The sequence below is a fragment of the Mastigoproctus giganteus genome, chromosome 1 (genome assembly GCF_048544385.1).
Source record: "Mastigoproctus giganteus isolate SK-2022 chromosome 1, ASM4854438v1, whole genome shotgun sequence".
Classification (NCBI taxonomy): Eukaryota; Metazoa; Arthropoda; class Arachnida; order Uropygi; family Thelyphonidae; genus Mastigoproctus; species Mastigoproctus giganteus.
Window position 1 is genome coordinate 159,155,749 of NC_143575.1, and position 25,598 is coordinate 159,181,346.

The window sequence follows — 25,598 nt, forward strand, 5'->3', positions numbered from 1 at the left end:
AATGATAAATATTTTCACAATATGAGAGTTGCTAATTGATGTTGAAAATTACTACAAACTATGATGCGGGATATTAATTATTTCTGAAGTAGTGAATTTTGTACACCTCTAATATTGCAAGATTTTTATGTTTGAGTAGGATTCATTTCATCTGAGCAGGATCATGGCCTTATTTGCACCAAGGCAAATAAGGCCGTGATCCATTTTAATAAGACACATATCAGTCTTTCATAAACAGCAATCTCCTTTGGAAAAGTAGCCTATATTTTGATTGGAAAAATGTGGTTAACACAATGAGAAAAGATTACTTACAATATTGGCAAATGTTTCCTCTGTAATCTGGTGTGCAAACACAATGATTTATTCCATTTATTCCAATACACTCTCCTCCATTTTCACAGGGTGGATTGCAGGTAGCTGTAATGAAATGCAATGTCCTGAAATAAGTAATTACTCAACAAATCAAATGCATACATTGTAACAATAATAAAAATTTATTTAAAAAACAAAGCAAATTAAACAACAATTCAAAAGATTATGAATGACACTGAGCTATGCAACAGACATTCTTTTCTTCAAAGATATTACATAAGCATTCTTCCAATTAATTATAATGATTCAATTAAAAACAGCAGTCATATTATGTTTAAAAAGCAATGAAACTCTTAACACAAAACTCTTCTCAAAACAGGAGGCACATATGCTAAATTCATCTTCAAAAAAACTATGTACAGTAATGGCAGGGTGCTATACTAGTCATTTATAAAGATTTAAATGAAATATATAATCTGTTTTTTTGAGTACAGAAAATACAGAACCAGCCAATGTTGCTGTTCACTGATGATTCAATATTATGAAGTAGCAACAGTCAAAGATAAGCTTATAGTTGGGTTTCTCCTGAGATGCATCAGTAGCATAAAAGCCACCCTTGTACCAGTGGTTCTATGTAAGAAATCATATAAGAGATTTGGTTTGAAGTGTTAACTTACCCTCTATACAGTACTTATAAGACTTAAGGCCAACTGATTTTCACCTCTTCTTCTTACCAAAAAGGCACCTAGAGGATATCATTTCTTATCATATCAAACTGAAAGAGCATTAGCATTAGCATTAGCATTAGTAGAGGCATATGATGCAAGAAAGCAAGCTTATTCAGCATCAGCCAAAAAAAAAAAAAAAAACCCACTCGCATTTCACCCCTCCGTTCGTTCGAAATACCTGTCCAGTTGAGCTTTAAATTTGTTTAGGCTATCAGCTTCAACAACAAATGATGGAAGTCGGTTCCACCAACCAACCACCCGCTGGCCAAAGGCAAATTTCCGCACATCTATCCGACATCCGTCCTTCCTCAATTTGAATTTATGCCCTCTGAGGTGATTATTCTGAGAAAGATGAAGAATCCCATTGGCATTTAGCATGCTCAAACCATTCAAAGCCTTATACACCTCTATCAGATCACCTCGCCGGTGCCTAGTCTCCAGACTCTGCAATTTGCAAAACTTAAGCCTTTCTTCGTAAGAGCAACCCTTTGTTCCATTCACTAATCTTGTTGCCCTTCTCTGTACCCGTTCCAGCAGCTCTACATCCTTCTTGAAATGAGGCCTCCAGACCTGTATACAGTACTCAAGATGTGGCCTAACCATTGCCTTATACAAGGGAATAATCACCTCCTTATCCCTGCTAGAAAAATTCCTGTATATCATTGACAAGACACCATGAGCTACTCTTGCAGCTCGTCTGCACTGCTCAGAGAACTTCATATCTGCCTGCACAATCACCCCCAGGTCCTTTTCATTCTCCACCACTGTCAGTGTAGTACCGCAGAGTTGATACGTTGCTCTGGGGTTACTGTTTCCCATATGTAGTACTTTACATTTGTCAATGTTAAACTTCATTTGCCACCTCTCAGCCCATCTGTTCAACCTTTCCAGATCCTGTTGCAACAGCATAGCGTCAGTAGTGTCCTTAACGACCCTGCCAACCTTTGTATCATCTGCAAACTTGGACATTAAACTTGATATACCATCATCAATATCATTCATAAACACCGAAAACAACAACGGACCCAACACTGAACCTTGAGGAACTCCACTAATAACATTAGTCCACGTTGAGCAGTGTCCATTGATTACCACTCTCTGTCTTCTGCCACTCAACCATCCCCTTATCCATAGCAGCAATTTGCCTCCAATGCCACACTGCTCCAATTTGTGCAGCAGTCTTCCATGTGCAACAGTATCAAAAGCCTTTCTAAGATCCAAATATATAATATCAAAGTTATTCCCTGCATCCAGTTCTTTTGTGACTACATCATAGTATCCAATCAAATTGGTCAGGCAAGACCTGCCCTTAACAAAACCATGCTGCGTCTGAGCTATAACTGAATTCTTGTCTAGATGATCCTGCAGTGCTTCTTTAACCAGTGCCTCCATTAATTTACCTGGGACAGAAGTTAAACTAACAGGTCTATAATTACTTGTGTCAGCCTTTGATCCTCCTTTGTGAATTGGGGTTACATTTGCACATCTCCAGTCTATGGGTACCTCCCCTGAGTCCAAAGAAGCTCTCATAATTATGGCTAGGGGTTTGCATACTTCCTTTGCTGCCTCCTTTAATATAACTGGATAGATCCCATCCACCCCAGGTGCCTTTTTTATGTTTATCCTCAACAATCTCTCCTCCACTTCCCTCTCAGTTATTACAAAATCATCCAGCTCACCGCCAATGTTTACTTTACCTACATCATTCCCCTTCCCGAATAACTCCTCATGCGTGAATGTAGATGCAAAATACTCGTTTAGATTGTTAGCCACCTGAGCAGGATCCTCAACTGTTGAACCATCAATATCCAGTGGACCAATCTGATTCATCCCTTTCCTTCTCGAGTTCAAATATGTAAAGAACTCTTTTCTGTTTTTCTTTGCATCCTTTGCCAAGGATTTTTCGTAGTCTGCCTTTGCCTGCCTAATCTCCTTTGTGACTTGGTTACAGACCAACTTATATCTATCATAGGCTTCCATGTCACCCATTAATTTGTATGTATCCCATGCGTTTTTCTTCTCTGCCACATGTATCATTAGTTCATCTGACAACCATTTAGGCCTAAACCTTGAACAATATTTCTTAGTTGGTATGTAAAGCCTGGTAGCCTCCAAGATTAGTTCCTTGAATGCTTCCCATTTTGAGTTTGCTGTTGGTAACATCATCAGTTGGTCCCACTGTATAGAATTTAAATACTGTCTCAGACCATCATAGTCGCCTTTACGAAAACAAAAACCCTTCCCTTTACCTCTGATGGTAATTACCTCCTTGAGTAAATCCCACTTCAACACACTGTGATCACTGCCACCTAGTGGTTCATTTATCTGCAGATTCTTAATGCATGAAGAATCACTACTGATAATCAGATCAAGAATATTGCTCCCTCTTGTTGCCTCACGAACATGCTGATGTAGAAAACAATCATCCAATAAATCCACAAAAGCCTTGCTAGTGTGCGAGTGACCAACCCACAAATTCCAGTCAATATCTGGGAAATTAAAATCCCCCATTATAAGACTCTCTGATTTACTGGCCCACTCTATTTCTCTGTACAATATCTTATTATACTCATCAGAGTCATTAGGATTATAGCACACTCCTACTCTCAATTTTGATTTCCCTATGCTTATGTCACACCAAACTGACTCGACACTGCCCTGTCCATCGATGTCGACTGGCTTCACTTCCTTGGACTTTATGTGTTTCTTAATTAATAGCATAACCCCTCCTCCCCTCCTGGCCTGTCTATCCTTTCTATACACATTGTATTCCCCAAATTCCAGTTCCGCATTACTTATATCTGTGTGACACCAAGTCTCTGATATCCCAACAATATCTGCCTTTGATGTTTTGAGCAATACCTCAAATTCATCAAATTTATTTACCAAACTCCTAGCATTGGTGTACACGCAGGTATACATGCACCTGTTTCTATTCTTAGCTACCCTAACACAACCCATGTGTTTACTTGTACCGCAATGACTACCAGCAGTCTCTGAAATATCCTGCATCTTGTTTTTCAGGCTTCTGCTCATTTCAATAGAAGCAGTGCAAGAATCACTTCCACCTCTGCCAGTGGCTACTGTTAATCTACTAGTCCTTGTATCCCCCCAACTAGCAGTTTTCCGACCCACCTAAGTATGTAGCATCTAAAGAGTATGTAGCATCTAATGAGGCCATTGAAAACATTGATATAGGAACAATATAGGTGCTACATATCATTCCTATAGTATAAAAATAGGTGTTACATAGTATTTTCTATGTAGTAATGTAGGAGTGTAATCAATATCAGAAGTGTTTTCATTAAGTCCATAAACTATAACTTTATAGCAAAACAAACATGACTTTATAATTTAACTGTATCATATAATTTAAAATAAAATAATAGTAGTAGTAGTAGAAGCATTTGATGCAAGAAAGCAAGCATATGAGCTTATGTAGCATCAACCAAAAAAAAAAAAATTCACACATCCATTTCCTCTAAAAGTTTGTCCAGTTTCTCCTTGAATTTATTTAAGCTATTAAATTCCACAACAGCAGATGGAAGTTTGTCCCAGCAATTAACCACATACTGGCTAAAGGCAAATTTCCGCATATCTATTCTGCTTCTGTTGAAACTGTCTTTCCTCAATTTGAATTCATGTCCCCTCAGGTTTGTAAACTGAGAAAGCGAAAGAATCCCATCAGAATTGAGCACACTCAACCCATTCAAGGCCTTATACACCTAAATCAGATCACCTCACAGGTGCCTAGTTTCCAGAAGTTCTGCAATTTGCAGAACTTAAACCTTTCTTGGTAACACCAACCCTTTGTTCCACTCACCAATCTCACTGCCCTACTCTGCACTCATTCCAGCAGCTCTACATCTTTCCTAAAATGAGGCCTTCAGACCTATATACAGTACTCAAGGTGTGGGCTGACCATTGCCTTATACAACGGGACAATCACTGCCTTATCCTTGCTAGTAAATTTCCTGTATATTATTGATAGTACTCCATGACCTGGTCTGGCAGCCTGTCTGCAGTGCTTAGAAAACTTCATATCAGACTGTACAATTACTTTCAGGTCTTTTTCATTTTCTACCACCCTAAGTGTAATACCACACAGTTGGTATGTTTCTCTGGTCTATCCATATGCAGTACTTTGCATTTGTCAATGTTAAACTTCAGTTGCCACTTCTCAGCCCATCTGCCAAACTTTTCTAGATCCTGTTGCAATAGTGTACTGTCATTACTGTCATTAAAACTCTGCCAACCTTTGTATCATCTGCATACTTGGACATTAAGCCTGATATACCTTCATCAATACGATTGATAAATATACAAAACAACAGTGGGCCCAATACCGAACCCTGGGGGACTCCACTAATAATATCAGTCCATAAATAGCAGCATCCATTGATTACCACTCTCAATTTCGAACGAACGGAGGGGTGAAATGGGAGTGGTGTGTGTTTTTTTTTTTTTTGGCTGATGCTGAATAAGCTTGCTTTCTTGCATCATATGCCACTACTAATGCTAATGCAATGGATGCATTGTAGCAGCTTGTCCTTAATACCATACTGCTCCAATTTTGTTACAGGAGTCTTCCATGCAACAGTATCAAAAGCTTTCCTGAAATCCAAGTATATGATATCAAAATTATTTTTTATATACCATAGAAGGTCTCCCCAAACCAAAACACTCATTTTACTTTGATCTCTTTGCTGCTCTAATCTGAGACAAGATTTTAGTCTAAATTTAATTTAAAACAACACACAAAACTAATAGATAAGAGAATAATAATGCTACACTAAACCTACATATTTGTACTGCTGAAAAAATAAGAGGGATTAATCATTATTCTCATATCTCTTAGTTTGTTGTGTTGTTTTAAATTAAATTCAGACTAAAATCATCCTCAGATTAGAGCAGCAAAGCAATGGGCTCAAAGTAGCATGCCTGCTTTGGTTTGCGAGAGAATTTCCAAGGGCAAATCTCCTACATTATATTATGTAATTGTTATATTATTTGATCTCTCTTTGTGAAACTATCTTTAGCAGGACCCATTGAGCATTCTGCTACCAACCCAGTGCAAGATCCCAGCATCAGACAACACAATGTCCTCCATAGCATGTGGGAAGTAGCTGTAGTTGGTTACTCATTTGCCTCAATATTACAAAAAAGGGCTGGTGGAACAAGACCACCATATGTCTGCCAGGAGATAAAGTTGACAAGGTTGTAGAGCAACTATCATCTTTTAAGGGCACAAAAGGTGATAGTGTTGTACATATTATTATTAATGGTATTAAGAGCAGGAGATCTGAGGTTTTAATTAACAAAATACAGATCAATACTGGATTGAAATTGAAATGCCTGCAATTCTGATCAGATTTGACAGGATGAAGTACCTGACAAGAGACTTAACAAACTTGCAAGGCTCGTGGGATAGAATTTTTCTGGGCATGGTCTGTGCTTGTTAAAAGTAGAGACTTTTTACAGGTACAGGATACACATAAATAGAAGGGATGCAAGAATATTTGCTGATGCTATTAAGGCAGTGTTAGTTGGGTTGGAAAACTGCTAGCTGCGGTGGGAGGATACACAGACTGCAAAATTAACAGCAGCTGCAGGCAGAGATGTAAATGACTCTTGAACTGCTTCTATTAGAACAGGCTGCAGCCTGGAAAGCAATGGTATGAAAGTTTTCAACATACTCTGATTGGAACATAGCTTCAAATATACAATGAAATACATATGTCTCATATTGACACAAACATTGTGATATATGCATAAAAATTATTAAAATAAAACTAAATGCTACTAGGCATAATATTTTATGAGTTTAAGATTATCTATATAATATCGTTGTAGATACACCATATACATCTCTTAAAAAAAAAACTACAATAGTAGTGGTAGAGCATCTGTATCTCATATTGTTTCTCTCTCATATTGCAATATGAGATACAGATGAAATGATGCCCTTTACACTACTATTGTAGTTTTTTCCTTTGGTGTATCTACACTGATATTACATAGATAAACATTATTATCACATGTTGTGATTCCCTGAGTATTTTGATCAATTTCTAAACTAAGTTTACAGTGCACATGTGAGGAAGAGTAGGAGATTTGCAGATTTATTTAACAAGTACGGGTCAATGCAGAAAAAAAGTTGTGAGTTAGGGTTAAATTTGAAAGTGTCTGCAATTCTGCCCAGACACGATAGTAGGAGGGCGAATATGATGAAAGGCTTGTCAATTAGTTGGGCCCTAGAGCGATTGTGCAAGGCTCATGGGGTAGAATTTTTCTCAGCATGGTCTGTGCTTGTTAACAAGAGAGAGACTGCTTCTACAGGGATGGGATACACTATCGAGGCAGTGTGAGCATGCTGAACTCTGATGGAATTCTTCTGCTTGCTCAGATTATGACCTGAGGGGGCATAATTCACCCTTGAGGAAAGACAGTTGTAGAAAAGGTGTGCGGAAATTTGTTGTAGAATAGATGTGCATCGGGTAGTTACTTACTGGAACAAACTTCCAGCTTCGTTGTGGAAGATGATCGATTAAATAAATTTAAGGAGGAACTGGACAAACTTTTAGTGGGAATAGATGTGTAAAATTATTTATTTTTTTTGTTTTTTTTTATTTTATTTATTTATTTTTTTTTTATTGGCTGATGCTACATAAGCTCATACACTTGCTTTCTTGCATCACTTACTTCCATTACTACTACATATGTGAAATTTCATTCCCATAGGTGATCGTACACCAGAAGTGGCGCCCGGAATCTGAGCAAGGATGCTATGGTTGACAAAGTGGAGTATCAAGCAGTGATCAAGTTCCTGCATTTGCAGGACAAGAAAGCTCAGGAAATTGATGAAGAAATGAAAGCTGTGTATGAGCAGAATTGTCCATTCTATGACACTGTAAAAAAGTGGAAATGGGAGTTCCAATGTGGTCGTAAAAGTGTCTTTGATAAGCTTAGAGAAGGAAGGCCATCAACATCCACAGACAGTGGATGTTGCAAAGGTTGAGTAGCTGGTACTGAGTAACAGACATGTGACAATTCATTTCATCGCAAATGCAGTGGGAATTAGTTATGGGTCTGCCCACAGCATTTCACATGACCATCTGCACATATCTAAGGTCTCCACAAGGTGGGTTCCAAGATTGCTGACACATTTGCAGAAGCAACGTTGAATGCAATGTTCTAGCCCAACTGTTGGATTTGTGTAATGTGGATGTTGAGAACTTTTTTGATCAGTTGGTGAAAAATGACAAATGCTGGGTTTACCAGTATGATCCGGAGACTAAACACACATCAAAGCAGTGGAAGCACACCTCCTCTCCACCTCCCAAAAAGCAAAGAACACTCCATCTGCAAAGAAGGTGATGTTGTCCGTATTATTCTGACAGATTATCTACCTCATGGTTCCGTACTTACTGTAGAATATTACAGAAATCTTTTGAAAAAATGACGTGACATTTTGAGAGTGAAAAGGCATGGAATGTTAGGTGTTCCAAAGGTGTCCATCTACTGTCAGACAATGCACCTTTGCCGACTTTGTTGCCCAGTGGAGCTTCGAACTACTGTAGCACCCATCCTATTCTTCTGACCTAGCACCATCAGAAATTTTTTTGTTTTGCGAAGTGGACACCGCATTGATTTGTCTCAGGAAGTTATCAATGAAGTGGAATCGTGCTTTCAGGCAAAAAGTGCAAACTTCTATGATCAAGAGATTAAACAACTTATCCATAGATGGGAGAAACGCGTTACTATACATGGAGAGTACATAGAAAAGGATTAAAGTACCTGTGAAGTTTCACCTTTCTAGGGCTATTATTCTTTCCACCTCTCTATCTTTCTAACTATCTTTCCACCTCTCTAGGTAGGGGTACAAACTTTTTGTTACCCTCTCATAGAACAAAGTTACCCATCATCCTACGCTTCTTCTGTTACCTATCCTTATATTTTCTTTCCCGTTCCATTTTTAAATTTCATAAGTCTTGTTGCTCATTTTCTAATCAAACTCTTCTTCTTTTAAAAATTTGTTTTGCAAATTTCTCAATCCTTAAGTCCACTTACTCTTCAAAATCATCTCAAACATGCTCCTATCTTTCCACTTCTCCACAAACACATCTCATTCTCGGAGCTGCTCCAAACTTATTCAACCTTTCAAAGAAAGATCCATGACCCATCATGAAAAATAAACTGTACAAGTCTGTTTGAATCCATTTGTAACTTATATTCTTTCTTAAATCTGGTAAAAATTTCCTTGTTATTTCTCCTTTATTCAAAGTCTCCCATTGACTTTGCCAAATCTCTAGCAACTTGTTCTTTTTCCAACTTCATATCTTCTTTTAGATTTAATTCAATATCCATCACCCTATATGGTTTCCATCGTTGCAAATAATAGCACAGTTCCCTGTAAGCCAGCAACAAATGGCAGCTTCTCCGCTATAATCTGAAGCACCTTGGTTGATTGGTTGGTTGGTTGGTTAGGTGTTTAATGGTGCAATGGCATTTCAGTGGACACAGTCCTACATGTTACCAACATTTGCATCAACATTACTCTTTGTACTGAACACAGCTTTCATTTACCCCCTTTCCTGCTGCAGGCATGGCAGGCACGATGGGATGTCTCCATCAAAGGTTGGATAACAAAGTTCTTTCCAAATGTAGATAGATTCCAACCTAAATTACCAACCTGGTATGCACCTGGTCTGTTTGTGACATACCTACTCACAGGACATGGCACCGTAAACGCCAAACTAACAACTCTGGGAATAATTGAAAATCCAAATTGTACTTGTGGCGATCCAGAAACCTGGTCGCACCTAATGTTTGACTGCCACCAATACAACGACATCTGCTGCTAGCTGGTGACAAGACTACAACATTCACCAAAGGACCAGGAGCAATTCATCCTGGACAATAAAGAACCATATATGGCATTCACTGAATTTGTACAGAAACTGTTTGAGAGATGCCGAGCCACGTTGGCCCAACACGGAAATAACAACACAACCGGAAACTAAATGGAGTGACAAATGCAGAAAGACCCACAGACCAAAACAGTTGAGGAGGAACAAGTAAAAAAAGGCAACTAAGAATGGAACAAGCAACATAACGACAATATAAAATGGGACAAGCTACTATTCCCACAACAAATTCCACACTTTCGATGAGAATAAAAGGACATGGTCTACAACTCTGTGACTGACTTCAACCCTGAACCTGCAAAAGGGACACATGAACCTGAACCATGCAGTTTTGCTGCTATCAAGCCTCATTGGCGATCAGAATCGAGCACTTGACTCGATTCCTTTTCAACCCTACCATGGCGTTTTTTTTTTTTTTTTTTTGATAGTTGTTGGCGCATCGGCTTCTGTGGCCATATTGCACCTCCCAAGGTTTTTGCAGTACTTTGATCCAAGCCCGAGGCGGGAATCGAACCCGCGACCTTTGGGTTGCCGGGCAGGTACTTTACCCACTCAGCTAGCCCGGTCGGCCTACCATGGCGTGGGACACCTTGTCTTACCCCTGGCGAACCCCTGTTTCCTTTCTGGTGAAGCATGGCATGCCTCACTGACCAACTGGGGCACCTCCTCTATCACTCACATACTTCAATTTTAACCCCCAATCTTCTGTCTCCCCTCCTACTCTATCTATATACAACGTGAACACCCCACACACTAAATTTAACAACACTCAAAATAATCTTATCCCACTCTCAGCCTATCCATCTACGCAATATCAAACTCCCACTCCCAGCGGTGTATGGGCATACAACATATGCTGTATACAGACAAGCGAAATGAATATATACATGTGTATATACACATACATATTATGATTTTTTTTTTTAGATCCTAGCCACCAAAATCTCAGGAAACTAAGCTGCGAGACCTGCCAGAGTAACTAAGTCTACTGGGTTCCTGGTCTGCCTCCATGGAGCAAAGGTGGGGCAACGTTGGGCTCCAGCAGGAGTCCAGTGGCTAAATGACCAGATGAACAATGGTACACGACATTACACATGTACAATACCCACACACTTTTAAACCTCTAACATTCCCATCAAACAGGTACACCCACAATGAAAGCAACGCAGAGATGGGGGGGGAACCCCTGGTGCCGCATGACAGCAATACACCTTACACCTTACCCCCTTTCCTTCATTCTTTCCACTAACCATATTGGTGCAGCGTAAGTTGCAATTGGCACAAAGGTGCATTCATATAAAAGATTTATTGCTTTCCCCTTAACACCATTTCTTCCTGGTTATGCAAGATATCATTCTTACGAATCTCTTAATTTTGTCACTTATTGCACTGATATGTCCAATAAACTTCATATGCCTATCAGTGTTATCAAATGCACTCCTAAATACTTCAAATTCATTGATGATTGCACATTGAACTCTCCTAGCTTTATATGTGGATGCCTCCTTACAGATAGTCTCCCCTTTCAACAACAAAATCTGGCTAAGATAAAGAAAGCCAACACGAGAACAATGAGAAACGTTGGAAAACTTACGCGGAAAATTAGTTTCCCGACACTGGATTCTAGTGCTGCTCGCTCAGTAAACAGACGGTAGGTGTTATCGGTCTGGAGCCAAAATTGAGAAGGATATATTGATTGACAGGTAGGCGTGGCAAACGATGAAGTGACTGGTGGTCGGAGCGACAGATGACAAGCCACTGTGTAGTCATTGGTTGGCATTATGATGTGTATTTATGAGTAAAGAATGGTCCATAATAGTTTTGTGATGAATGGTAAACAGGTAATAGTGGTGATGAATCTTTTAAAGATGGAAGAAATTTGTAAGGAAAGGAAAATAAAACGTTAGTTGATTTTTTGATGAAAACTAAATTAATAAAAGTTTCGTCCCATTCATTTTTATGTTCTTCATTATGTTTTTTTTTCTCATTATTAAAAGCAGATTTTTGGAGTTCATGAGTGTTTTTACTATATTGTTGATTTAGGTTTGGTTACGAAAAAAGGAAAAGGTTTCTTTATTTTTCGTTATATTTCGTAACCTAACCTTAAACATTAGGTTAGGTTAGATTACGATTTTTTATATATATATATAGAGTGAATAGCTATTGAGGTGTTGATTGATGTTATGATATGTGTGTATCCGCACGAGTGTCTTTAAAAATAAATGTACAGTAATAAAAAATTAATATTTTGTTAATAAACAATTTATGCACTAGTCCACCCATGATTCTAAAGAAAAAAGGTTAGGTTACCCCCTCCATTTCGGGAGGGGTTCGAGCTCCCATGGGATTCAAGTGGAGGTAACCTATCCTTTTTTCACTATTAGAGCATATTATTGAACAAGAAAATAAAAATACAGTAAAAAAAAATGTATTTTTTATGAATGTATTTCTAAATATGACTGATTCTAAAGCAAAAGGTTAGGTTACCCCCCCCTCCACTTCAGGAGGGATTCAAGCTCCCATGGGATTCAAGTGGAGGTAACCTGACCTTTTTTCACCATTATGGAAAGCGTTCATTAGGGCATGTGCAATTGGGGCAAGTTACCATTAGTGCTACTAAAGTGATACTAAACCGATGTTATCGTGTGTTGTGTTCACGCACCAATCAGCATGCTTGCCACGCCTACCTGTCAAGCAATATATCGTTCTCGACTTTGCTCCAGACCGTTAACATCTACCGTCTGTTTACCGAACAAGCAGAACTAGAGTGCCGTATCGGGAAACTAATTTTCCGCGTAACTTATCCGATGTTTCTCGTCGTTCTCATGTTGGCTTTCTTTACCTTTGTCCAAAATCTTTGTTTTTTTTCTCCAGAAATCATCAATCTGTGTAGTTTAATTTGTTCAATTCTGACAATACCCTATTTGCCATTTTTGCTCTATATCCTCCTTCTGTTATCACGAAATCACTAAATCACCTGTATAGGCAATCATGTGGACATCCTGAAATTCTTTCCTCAACCAACCTTCGCACACTACTGACCACAATAGTGGACCAAAAACTGATTGTTGTGGATATCCTTTCAATACCTTTCTTATTACTGCTTCATATTCATTCTTAACTGTCAGATCTATCTCTGAAGTAATCTTTAATTATATTACAGATTTGCAAGGAACATTTTGCTTCCACAACATCATTAGAACACTCTTCCAACTGATGTTATCAAATGCGCCAGCAAAATCTATAAAGATTCCAATCGTGTGCCTCTGCTATTATATTTTTAGTCATATTAACACACCTTCTGTTCCCTTCCCTTGAGTAAAGCCAAATTGTCTCCCTGAAATTGGAAGATTTTGTTCATTATAATAGTTTATCCTTCCTATAAGTATTCTCTCACAGACTAAACAAGCCTGGCTCCTTTCACGGTTTCTCTGGTGAATTTAACATAGTTTTAATTGGGCAGCCTTCTGTGGTGTAGGAAGCACACCATCCTTCAAACACACATTATACATCCCAAAAAGATATTTTGGCCACATTCGTTTTATCTTCATCCTTGATCAAATCCATACCAGGACATTACTCTAATCTTATTCTTCCTATTGACTGCTCTAATTCTTCAACTGTGAACGGCTTCTTACTTTTCCTGTTAAACTACTCATCAATTCCTTTTCTTATATTCAATTGCAACTGTGTATATTTCCAATTGCAACTGTGTTGGAGTAGAAGAAAGAAGGTTTACCCTTCTTTCTTCTACTCAAAATATATGATCCAATATCTTATTAATAGAACTTCTCCAATCCAACGTTTCTTCATTATCCCACCCAACTAAGAAAACAATATCATCTGCAGGGGATTTAAATTTCTCCATTGATAACTTATAGACTAATCCCACGGTTCTTCGTTCCTGATGTCTTTAACTCTCCATGTCTGATATTTTCTTTTAGCTACCTAATGTACATAACTTCTTTTTAATGCCCTATATTCTTCTTTAAGGATTTCCCTTTCCTCATTTTCACCTGCTACACATTTCTTCCTTTGAAAATTTTTTCATGTGTGATGCACTCTCTTTTTTAATTCCATGAACTCCTTTGTCCACCATGATGTCCACCGAAAATGTCTATATGATGCATCATATAGAAGTTTTTGGATCAGCCTGATCAGCTTTACTTCATCCTCCCCTCTCATGTTCTCACAGCTCTCTTCCTGAAATCCATTTAGTCTTTCTTCCAAGTATTCATCAAATTTTTTCCATTTAGCATTTTTTGTAACAAATAACTTCAGTCAATTCTCCATTACTTTCTCTCTCTTCTTTCTTTCCTGCTGGCCAAGTTCAAAGGATATTGCCCTATGATCATTAGTCACTCACGTTAAATTAACCTTCCAATTTGTAATACTCACAATTCCTTTGCCTGTAGACCAAATTATATCAATGTTGGACTCATCATTTACAGTCCAGAACACTGATTCTTCACCGGTCTGTGAATTATTAATGCACTACCTAGTATCAATGCACTACAGAAATACTTCTAATTTCCTTCTTTCCTTTAACATCCATTTGCCCGCTGTGCATTAATCACTCTTGGTATTCGTATCACAACAAATAACTATTTCCTTATCCTGTAATCTTTTCAGTACTGCTTCTAAGTAATCTATATATTCTTCAATATCTTAGTCATGTTTGCAATATAATGATCCCAAACAAAACTCATTTACTTCATCCTTCACATATATACAGACTGCATGTAACATACATAAGGACTATAATAGTTATTGTTAGATTTCTATTAAACACAATTATTGCTGCTCTAAGTTCTTCCTCTTCCTTTGAAATTATTACTGTAACTCTAAGTGGATACCCTATTAATTTCCCTTTTAGCTGATAAAAACAAACATGCAATATCAATATATCTTGCAAACAAGCATTATCAATATTTTCCCTACTTGACACAATTCTTATCTCTGCCCATTTAATTGTAGTTCATATAACACAGTAGTTATGTTCCTATGAAATCTCATGTAGTGCAAAACTGTGTTATATGGCACTAAGAACCAATAGAAAAAAGAGGGGTTACGTTCCAAAAGCTAAAAAAATACACAAGTTTTTTTATGACTATCGGAAACTTAATTTTTAATACAAATAGTAATAACTGAACAAATGTCTTACAAACTGTGATACATATATGTCAGATAATATACGTTCATTTAATTTTCTTCCTCATCATCGCTGCTAAGCACAATCAAATGAGTGTTTTCTCTGTTGTAGAACATCTTCACCTTCTGAACTTTCTTCACAACAAAGAAATCATTCCAATATGGGTCTTAAGAACAAAGTTAGTAATACATACCTGTAAAAATTTATAAATGATCAAATAAAAACCAAATTTATTACAAAATAAGGTTTATTACAAAAACCTTGAAATCATGAATTGCATGCTTCGAAGTCACAACTTTTTATGATCTCAAACAAGCATAGGTTCAATAGCACAGAACCTAATGTGGGGATTCCCCAACAAAATAAAATACAGTGATTTCCCAATATTTTTTATTATTTTTTTTTTTTTTTCATAGCTACTAGCAAGTCAGTGGGGATTCAGAAAAAAGAATAGAATGCTGAAAAATTACATCCAACAAAAGAGCAGGTTTTCCCCCTGCACAAAAGCTCAAAAATACCGAGTTACGCAAGGTTTGCCGCAATTCTCTAACAGTGTTAGAGCAAAACTGTGTTATACGGTGTTGTGAGAGTATTGCTGCAATTTATTTATCAATTGTGTTAGAGCGAAACCATGTTGTAGAAGTACCATGTTATACGGGAGTTGCCTGTATTTTCCATTTATTGTACTAATTATTCATTTTTTTATTAATTTTACTTCCAATTATCAATGTAAATTCTTTCTACTCTTTCTTTTACATTTCTTATTATTCGTAAATATTTAGGACATTTTGAGGACACAAGAGTGCTTGCATCTCTATTCTTTTCCCAACAGTTAATACAATATGGTTACCTCCTCTTCTCTTGATAAACTTTATATGTATGCCCTTTCTTTCTGCAATGACTGCATACTGAATTCTTACTCCTACAATCCTTTGTAGTATGGCACCAAATTTTTAGAAATTGTAACATATAGATACTAATTAGAAATTGTAATGACAACTTACCATTCCCTCAAATATTTTTCTTTGACCTAATAAAATTTTCTATATTTTGACTCACTTCTATTATCCAATTCCTTCCAGTTATGGTTTTTTTTTTTTTTCTCATTTCTTTCCTTGAAATACCCATATAACCCCAGGGGCTTGAACCTGGTGAGTATGGGCTTGGCACACCCAGGGTCCTGAGCTGGATATCATCATTCTTCTCTTTTTTGGTGATTCCCTTCTACTTCTCTCTCTCTCTCTCTCTCTCTCTCTCTCTCTCTCTCTCTCTCTCTCTCTCTCTCTCTCTCTCTCTCTCTCTCAGGGTAATTCAGAAATTTTTTTTGGCTGGTGCAGCATAAGCCTCAGGCTTCCTTGCACCATATGGCTAATAATAATAATAATGAACAATATTCTTCTGTATAGATCAGTTAAAAAAGTCTTCTTCGCTTATTTCTTTTTCTACATCATAAATAATTATTCTTGGTCGCAAAATTAACTCCAAGGCTCTTAATCCTCTCACTGTTTCTTAACAAGTATAGTTCCTCTCATGTATCAGTTTCAACTACTATTCCCTTATTTGCAATTTTCCTTATTTCTCTTATTCTAACTCTCCTCATTTTTCCTGTAATTTCCCTAGTGGTTGCCTTCTCAAGATCATCACTCTTTTTAAAATCTGATCCTCCCTTGGCCTTAATAATTAAGACATTATCATCATCACATTTCCTTTCCCTTCATAGAATCCTCACAATTCACCTCTTTATTCTCTTCTCCCATATTTTCCTTAAGTACATCACTGTACAGTTTCCCTTCTCAACACCTTTGTTGTCTCCAGTTTTGTTCTAATTATTTCTTCTTCCATATAAGTAATTTTATATGGGAGAAGAAAATCAATTTCCCATGATTTCTCATTATTCACTCCCAACTCTACTATTGCACTCCTCCAGTACTCCCTGCTGTGCCAAAATATCATTTATAACCTCTCTGCTTAAACCATTTCCTTTTGCAAACAAATATCCTTCAATATCCCTTCACAATTCCATAAACAGTTTATGGAAAGAGTATAGATCCATTTGCTGATCTTCCATTTTCACAGTGATTTTTTCATTTGCTTCCAATTCTACATCTGACTCATAGTCCAATTCCAAGTCTTCCTTTTCTTCCACTAGCATATTACTCCCACCCATAATTTATTCCATTTTCTTTATGTTTTGTCTTTAGTTGCTGTACATCTTATGCTTTATTTTTACTCGCTAATGCCTAAGGCATTAAAAATAATGCCGTTTTGTCTTTGCTTGCTGTACATCTTATGCTTTATTTTTACTCACTAATGCCTAAGGCATTAAAAATAATGCCGTTTTGTCTTTGCTTGCTGTACATCTTATGCTTTATTTTTACTCGCTAATGCCTAAGGCATTAAAAATAATGCCATATCTAAGCCAATGTTTTCTTCCGCTTTTAGAATTTCTTCTCCTCGCTTTTTTTAAATAAATTTATTTTAATAAATTTTTTGCATTTATTTTCTTTATTTTTTAGAAAATTTTTCTTTCTGTTACATCGTCTCAAACTCAAGCTAGGTGAGCTACTACCATGAGGTGTTGATGATTTGTCCTTACTCTCTTCATCATAGTTGAATCTTACTTTTCATCTAGTCCTCCATTGGTTTATTGAAGACCTGCTTTTTGAAGAAGCTTGGCTTTCTAAACCTGATGCAACATTTTATAGTGCTCTACCTAAAACTATCTCTTCTCATTCTAATTCCCTCTCATTCACCTCTACATCTTCAACCTTTCCTTTTGTTTTTACACTATCCATTTTTCCATCTTTGATCTCCTTCCTATAATCTGATTTTCTTGATATGACTTTTTTCTTTTGTCCACTTTTAATTTCTTCAATTTTTCTTATTGCATCTACTTGAAGCATTATCTTTTAAATATTGTTTCTCATTTAGATCAGCATCAACATCTCCTTTATTTGGGATAGATTCAAGTTTCGGATAGATACTGGTCCTTGAGGCTGTCACAGACATTATCTCAGATATGCCAGACAAGCTGTACTTGCTACCTGGGAGTCTAAAACGCTGATGGAACTGATATTCGGGTGACACTCAAGTCAAGTGGACCCAATTTCGGTGAAGTCCGGACGGTCTGTGACAGCCAAATCCTATGCTTGCACTTTCACGATGGTGGCACTGTTAGTAATCCTGGGTATAACTTCCATGCACAAGTACATGGTGGGTGACCACACAGGTGTGAACCAACGTAAGCAGGGGTCGAGGTGTGGGGCCCACACCACATGGAGGAACGCCGCCCCTCTGTGTTACCAGGCAGTACTAGGTGGTAGATGACTCACATCAATAGGCGAAATACCACCACTTTGCTTATTGGAGGCTTGAAGTGGTGCAACCCATGTTTAGTCTCTAGAGCTAAGTTCCGGTCAACCCTTCCCTTTCTCTTCCATCATGCAGTATGATTGATGACTTTTGAGGTTATGATGAACGTCGTGGCGAGATCCAATATTCCTTACATTTTGAGGGTACAGCTCTAAAACAGTATTCGCAGGCCGGACGCTAGATAGTACAATGGACCGAACCTATTGGTAACTCTCTAGGAGGCTTCTGGATCAGCTAGTGTATAATCTTGCTACCTCTACTCTGCAAGATAGTGACTGGAGGGAGTCCGAGTAGTGTGTATGCGGGGAGCATTGTCGAGGCCATGTTATGTAAAGGATCTGGGTATATTCTTACCACGTGTACGCCATATCCAAAAATTTCATTCCTTCATACAGCATGTCCCACCCACTTTTTCTGACTATTGAATACACCATGAATTGTCAAACTAATAGAGCAAGCTTATCTGCGAAAAGATCTAAACCTCCCAAGCACTTCCTAATTCATTTCACAAATAGACGTGGTCTCAATTCTAATCTCAACGATGTCCATTTCCACTTGCAGTCTGCCAAACCCCATGTACTTTTTCTGACAGAATCTCAGTTATCGGTTGATTCAACTATTGCTCATCTCAGATGCCCAAATTATTCGCTGTATGATTCCTTTCACCTCAAAGGTGGTACTTGTGCATATGTCAGTTCTGATATTCCTTGTCAGAGACTTGGCAATTTGGAATCTCCTCTCTTTGATCTTCTCTGGCTTAAAATCTCTCTACCTCATTGTGTCAAATTCATCTGTTGTCTTTACCATTCCCCTAACTCCACTAATCACTTGGAGCTCTTTGACTTCCTCTCTTTGCAACTTGACTTTCTCCAGTCCAACTTTCCTAACAGTGAAGTAATTTTCCTTGGTGATTTTAATGTTCCACAACTCCAACTGGTTTCCGTTTTCTAGTCACACCGACCAAACAGGTCGAGATGCTGAGGCTTTTGCAATTACTAATGTCCTAGCACAGATTGTTCATTTACCTATACGAATACCGGACAATCCTAATCATACAGCCAATACGCTTGATCTTCTTCTCACAAACAACCCTTCTAAGTACACGGTCGAAGTGAGAGGTCCTTTAGGCACTTCAGATCACAACTTGGTGATTGTCTCTTCTCCAATGGAACCTTTATCTCATGGCTATTCCCAACCTCGTGTTGTTTGGCATTACAAGAATGCAAAAGGGGATGACCTGCGAGACTTCTTTTCTTCTTTTCCTTGGTCAGATTACTGTTTCAAAACTTCTGATGTCAACGTTTGCTCAGATCGTGTCAGTGAAATTATTCTTGCAGGAATAGAATCCTTTATCCCACACTCCACTTTAAAATCTCGTCCTTTATCTAAACCTTGGTTTTCCAATAAATGTGCTAAGGCTGTTCAAGAGAAGAATGTTGCATATTGTAATTGGCTTGTTTCTAATTCTTCAGCTTCATTTTCTGCCTACACCAATGCTCGCAACAACTGTAACGCAGTTATTAATCAGTCCAAACTAGAGTTTTAACAGACTAAGAGTAGAAAACTTGCCCTAATGGTAGCCGAACATTCTGTTCTCTTGCCAAAGCTATTGGCCGCAACTTTTGCCCATCTCTGCTCCCACCTCTGTCAAAACCAGATGGTTCTGTTGTCACTTCAGCCAAGGATAAAGCTGACCTGCTAGCATCCCATTTTTCTTCCAGCTCATGTATTAATGATCTTGGTAAAACACCTCCCACCATTCCCAACACGCTCCATTCAATGCCTCCTGTGGTCTTCCATCAAAAGGATATCAGAAGGATTTTGATGAATCTTGATGCTAAGAAAGCTCCAGGTCCCGATGGTATTTCTCCACTTGTTCTCAAAACCTGTGTTCCTGAACTTACTCCTATTCTTTGCCGCCTTTTTTCATTTTCTTATTCCAAAGGTGTTTTTCCTTCTGGTGGAAATTTTCTCGTATCCAGCCAGTTCCTAAAAAGGGTGACAAATCCCTCCCATCCAATTATCGTCCCATTGCAATTACTTCTACTCTTCCTAAAGTAATGGAGAAATCAATTAACCGCCAACTCTTAAACTACCTAGAAACCTTCTGTCTGATCAACGATCGCCAGTATGGATTCCGTCAGTGTCGATGCACTTGTGTTATTCTGGCTTATGTTACCCATTTATGGACTAATTCAATGGAAACGTTCGGTGAAACACAAGTAGTTGCTCTTGACATCTCAAAGGCTTTTGATCATGTTTGGCATAAAGGTCTTCTAAACAAGCTTCCATTTTATGGTTTGCCAACTGTTTTTAGTAAATGGCTATCCAGTTTTCTCTCTGATCGCTCACTGAGGGTGATGGTAGATGGCTCTCTGTCTTCTAACTTCTCCACTAATTCCGGTGTCCCCCAAGGTTCAGTTCTTTCCCCCACTCTTTTCCTCCAGTGGGGCAAAGACTACTTAGTTGATTTCAACCCTTCTAAAACTCAGTCTATCTCACAAAAAGGATTCTTCTTCTCCTATGCTTATCTTTAGGGACACTCTGATTTCTAGGCAAAATGATATATCTCTTTTGGGGATTACCCTGACTTCTAATCTCTCTTGACACAAGCACATTACAAATATTGCTTCCTCTGCATCTAAAAAACTTGGTTTTCTCTTTCGCTCTCGGCGTTACTTTTCTTCCAAACAGCTGCTCACTCTGTGTAAATCGCAAATCCACCCTGCTGTGGAATATTGTTCCCACATCTGGGGTTATGCCCCCAAAACCTCTCTCAGGCTTCTTGATTCCATTCAGAAGAGGAAAGTTAGGTTAATTAATGATTCATCTCTAACAGAGTCTCTCCACTCGCTTTCTCATAGACATACTGTTTCTGCTGCATGCCTCTTCTGCAGATACTTCCATGGGCACTGTTCTTGTGAATTGGCTTCTATAATTCAAGCTCTCTCTTTCAAAACAGTCCGAACACGTGCCGCCACCAGCCAACATCCGTTTACTGTCCAACTTCAAACCCACAGAACCAACTTTTCATCTTCCTCATTTATTCATTCAACTGCTGTTTTCTGGAACAACCTTCCTTCATACGTATTTCCTGAAAATTACAATCTACAGAAGTTCAAGTTCAATGTCAACAAATATCTTCTTTCATCTTCTCAACCTCCAACACAAGCACGGTACTAAGTACTATAGGTTCTAATACCTCTCATGTTTGGGGTTCACATAAAAAAAAAAAAAAAAAAGTTGAAACACCTCATCCATTCCTAATATACTCTCTAAGTAACTCAATACCATTTTATCAAAGTCCTCCTGACTTAATGTACATATTTTCTCCTTTTTTTTTTTTTTTCTCTTTCGCTCATTTAAATTAAGCTTATTTGTCTCTACATCAGTTTCTTCATTTATAATGTCCTTTTTTTTTTTCATATTTTCCCCATTCCCTATATTAGTATCATCTGCCATTCTGTTTTTGTTTATTATTCCCTGTTGTGGCATCCCTGATATTTTTGTTATGAGTACAGTAAACCCCTGCTATTCGCGGTATCTGTATTTGCGGTTTTGCGTATTCGTGGTCGCTGATTTAATATAAAATGAAACCTAAAAAAATGTGAATCTTAAAGCGCCGTGAACATTTTCTGCCATAAAAAAACATGGGCGCGGCTAAAATTATCTTTCCCCATCACAACAGCGCTCAGTGGGTGGGGAGAGAGGGGTGACAAAATCGCGAGCGTGGATGTTTCTCGCTAATCCTTGTTCAGTATGTGTTATGCGCTTGTCATGGAAGGTTTCGTCGTTTGCTTTTAATTTATATGCTTATAAATTGAATAAATTTATCAATTTATAAATTGATATAATTACAAAAGTGATAAATCTACTGTTTTGCAGTGTAAAATAGACTTTTTCTAGTGTGTTAATGGAAGAAAGTGACTTGATTGCAGACAAGTTCTTTCTAACCCGTACAAAAATATGGCTACGAATAACAAGGGAAATGTGAAAAGATCAAAGAAGGTGATGACTAGCGAATAAAATTGAGTTAATAGATAAAATTTCTAATGGTGAAAGTGTCTCCTCACTTTCTGTTATTGAGAAAATCTATTATAAAATCAATGAGTCAACGGTACGATCAATCAAGAAATCGGAAGAAAAATCTGCCGTAGTGTCCGTGAAAACGCGCTAATTTCTTCAAAAATTTGCTCTGTAACTCGTGATGTTAAATTAGAAAAAACGGAAAAAGGTTTAAATCTGTGGATAGAAGACCGAACTCAAAAGAAAATTCCGTTGAGTTCACTCATCATTCGTGAAAAGGCAAAACTCCTTTATCAACACTTTAGCAAAACTGGTGATAGCACTGGCGGGATAAGGTTTTTAGCTAGCAAAGGCACTGGTTTGAAAGGTTTGTTTGAAATTTCTGTCTATGTACATAGTCTTATTGTACTGTCTATGTACATAGTCTTATTATGAAGGTACATATAATACACACATAGACAAAATTTTAGACTAGTTTTTCTTATATATTTCGTACTTTGGAACAGAATCCCTTTATTACTATGGCAGCCATAACTCAGTATTCGCGGCATTTCTCAGGAACGTAACCCCCGCTATTCGCGGGGATTTACTCTATATATAAAATCAGATGGCACACCAATTTAAATATCTCTAGTAATATTATTATATTCACTCTCAAATCTATACTGTTAGGTGGCATCACTGCTTCTTCTTCATCAATTCATCAAAATAGCCACTGTAGCATTTTCATATGGGGAAAAACTATTTTATATTCTCTCCACCTAATTAATATTTCTTTATACATTAAATATCCCTCTCCACCATCCCTACCTAGCTGTATAGTATTTCTGAAATTCCATCAATTTCTTGGCATTTAAATAGATATCTTCCTAGATCTCAACTTATCTTCAACGAAATGGCTGCTACTTGGTTAACCCATTTCCTGATACAAAATTATGCATTTCTCAAAATTGATAGAACTTCATCCCATATTTCATCGTTCATTCTTTATTTCTTAGTATGATGTATATGTATTATTCACCAGTTTTTCATTATTTATTTTTCTAATTTCACTCAATGAATTTATTTATGAGATGGCACTATTATCCTTCTTCCACCTTCCTCATCGTCTAACTAATGTCTGCTATCTTCAATTAATTATTTTTGAATATATTTCAAAAATTATATTCTCCTAAACCTTTTCTAAATCAAATTTTCATGCTCATTCTCCCAGCCTCCAAAGAATAACTTTATAAATTATTTGCTACTATATTTCAAATTTGAAACCCCTTTATATAGCATCAGGGCTGTAGTTGTAAAATTAGCGGAACGTACTGTATACTCTATGAATATTACGAAAAGCAGAGAGTATACTGTGCATATCACAATGATTAAATTCGCCTTGGTTGCATAGAAGTCACATAAAACTATAAGTATTGCCTAAGAATTAAATTCTAATAAATTGATTTTTTTATTTTTCAGTAAATATTTTAATAATATTTGTTTTTTCAAGTCTTTCAAAAACCAGAAGGTATATGCTATTCACCTAAAAAAATCCAGAGGGTATATGGTGTATACCTACATATACCCTTCACTACACCCCTGTATAGCATGAACTGCCATATAGTCTCCTGTACTCTTAGAATGTGCTAACTGTCAAATTTTTAATCTTAATCTTAGAGCCTAAATATTTACCACACAGACATAAAATATGTACTGAATCCTCTTCACCTCTTCTTCCTTATGGTAACATTAATTTCCTGTTTACTATATAGGGTCATCGAAAAAGGTGACTGTGATTTCATGATAAAATAACACACAAATACTTATATCAATCAATTGATTTATTTGTTATCTAGAAGAATATCTCAAATTTTACTTCATACCTTAGTATGTTTCAATATGAGCATCATTTGTTGCTCGGAAAACATCCAAGCAGTAGTTGATCTCTGTCCATGTGCAGCGTAACAGTTGCTATTGCAGCTGTGATCCTCTCTCTTAAATGGTGCAGATCACGAATATTTTCTGCTTAGGCGATGTTCTTTTGGTGTTTTTTTTTTTTTTTTTTTTTTTTTTTGGTAGCTGTTGGCGCATAGGCTTCTGTGGCCATAATGCACCTCCCAAGGTTTTTGCAGTACTTTGATAATCGAACCCGCGACCTTTGCGTTGCCAGGCAGGCAATTTACCCACCCGGCTAGCCCAGTCGGCCCTTTAAGTAGCCCCACAAAAAAAAGTCTAATGGTGTCAGGTCAAGGCTTCTTGGTGGCCAAGGCACAGGTCCACCTCTTCCGATCTAATGATCAGCAAACCTGTCATTTAGGGCATTCTGCGCATCAGGGCTGAAATGAAGTGGTGTGCCATCTTGCTGAAAAATCACAGAAACTCCTTTCTCTCTTTCTATGTCTTCAACTTGAGGGGAAACATAAAGCTGAAGCATATCCAAATAAATATTGCCAGTTATTGTCCTTTCAGCAAACATAAATGGGCCTAGCAAGTGATCGTGCATTAGTTGACACCACATGTTTATTTTAGGAGTATCACATACATACTGGTGAACTTCATTTGGTTGCTCTGACCCCCAAATTCTACAACTGTGATGATTAATGTAGAAGATTGTTTCATCACTAAATAAAATGCATTGCAAATAACTTTCATCATAGTTAATCTCATTTAACATGGCACTAGCAAATTCAGTACATCTGGGATGGTCTTCAGGTTTGATTTCGTGTTTGAGATGAATCTTGTATGCATGCAGTCTCAGTCGTTTATGAAGCACATTCTGAATGGTGGTCTTTGGAATGCCAAGCTCCAGGCTGCAACGAGTGATGGATTTCTTCGGACTACATAAGTAAGACTGTCTCAAGCACTGCACTCTACATTCTTTTCAAACATTGGTGGTCAGCCTGGAGATTTCTTAATGTCTGCACTGCCAGTTTCCTTAAACTGATTAAACCAACATATTATAGTCTTGTCTGTAAGTACGTCGGTATTGACGTTGCACTGTTATGACAGATTTAAATTCAGCGTACCACAACATACACTGCACTTTCTGTTCCAAGGTTGCCATCTTACTGACAATGACTGAGGTAGTGCACGTAGGAG

General features: G+C 37.6%; 1 protein-coding gene across 2 annotated transcripts in view; it reads right to left on the reverse strand.

Annotated features, from left to right (window-relative positions):
* The window catches only part of LOC150091211 (hemocytin-like), a 1,750,539-nt gene that overhangs the window by 1,577,791 nt on the left and 147,150 nt on the right, over positions 1-25,598 (reverse strand). For both annotated transcript variants that reach the window (XM_090374755.1, XM_090374750.1), the window contains one exon: positions 313-417. In XM_090374755.1, the coding sequence (XP_090230881.1) occupies positions 313-417 (105 nt within the window). The remainder of the gene's footprint in view (positions 1-312; positions 418-25,598) is intronic.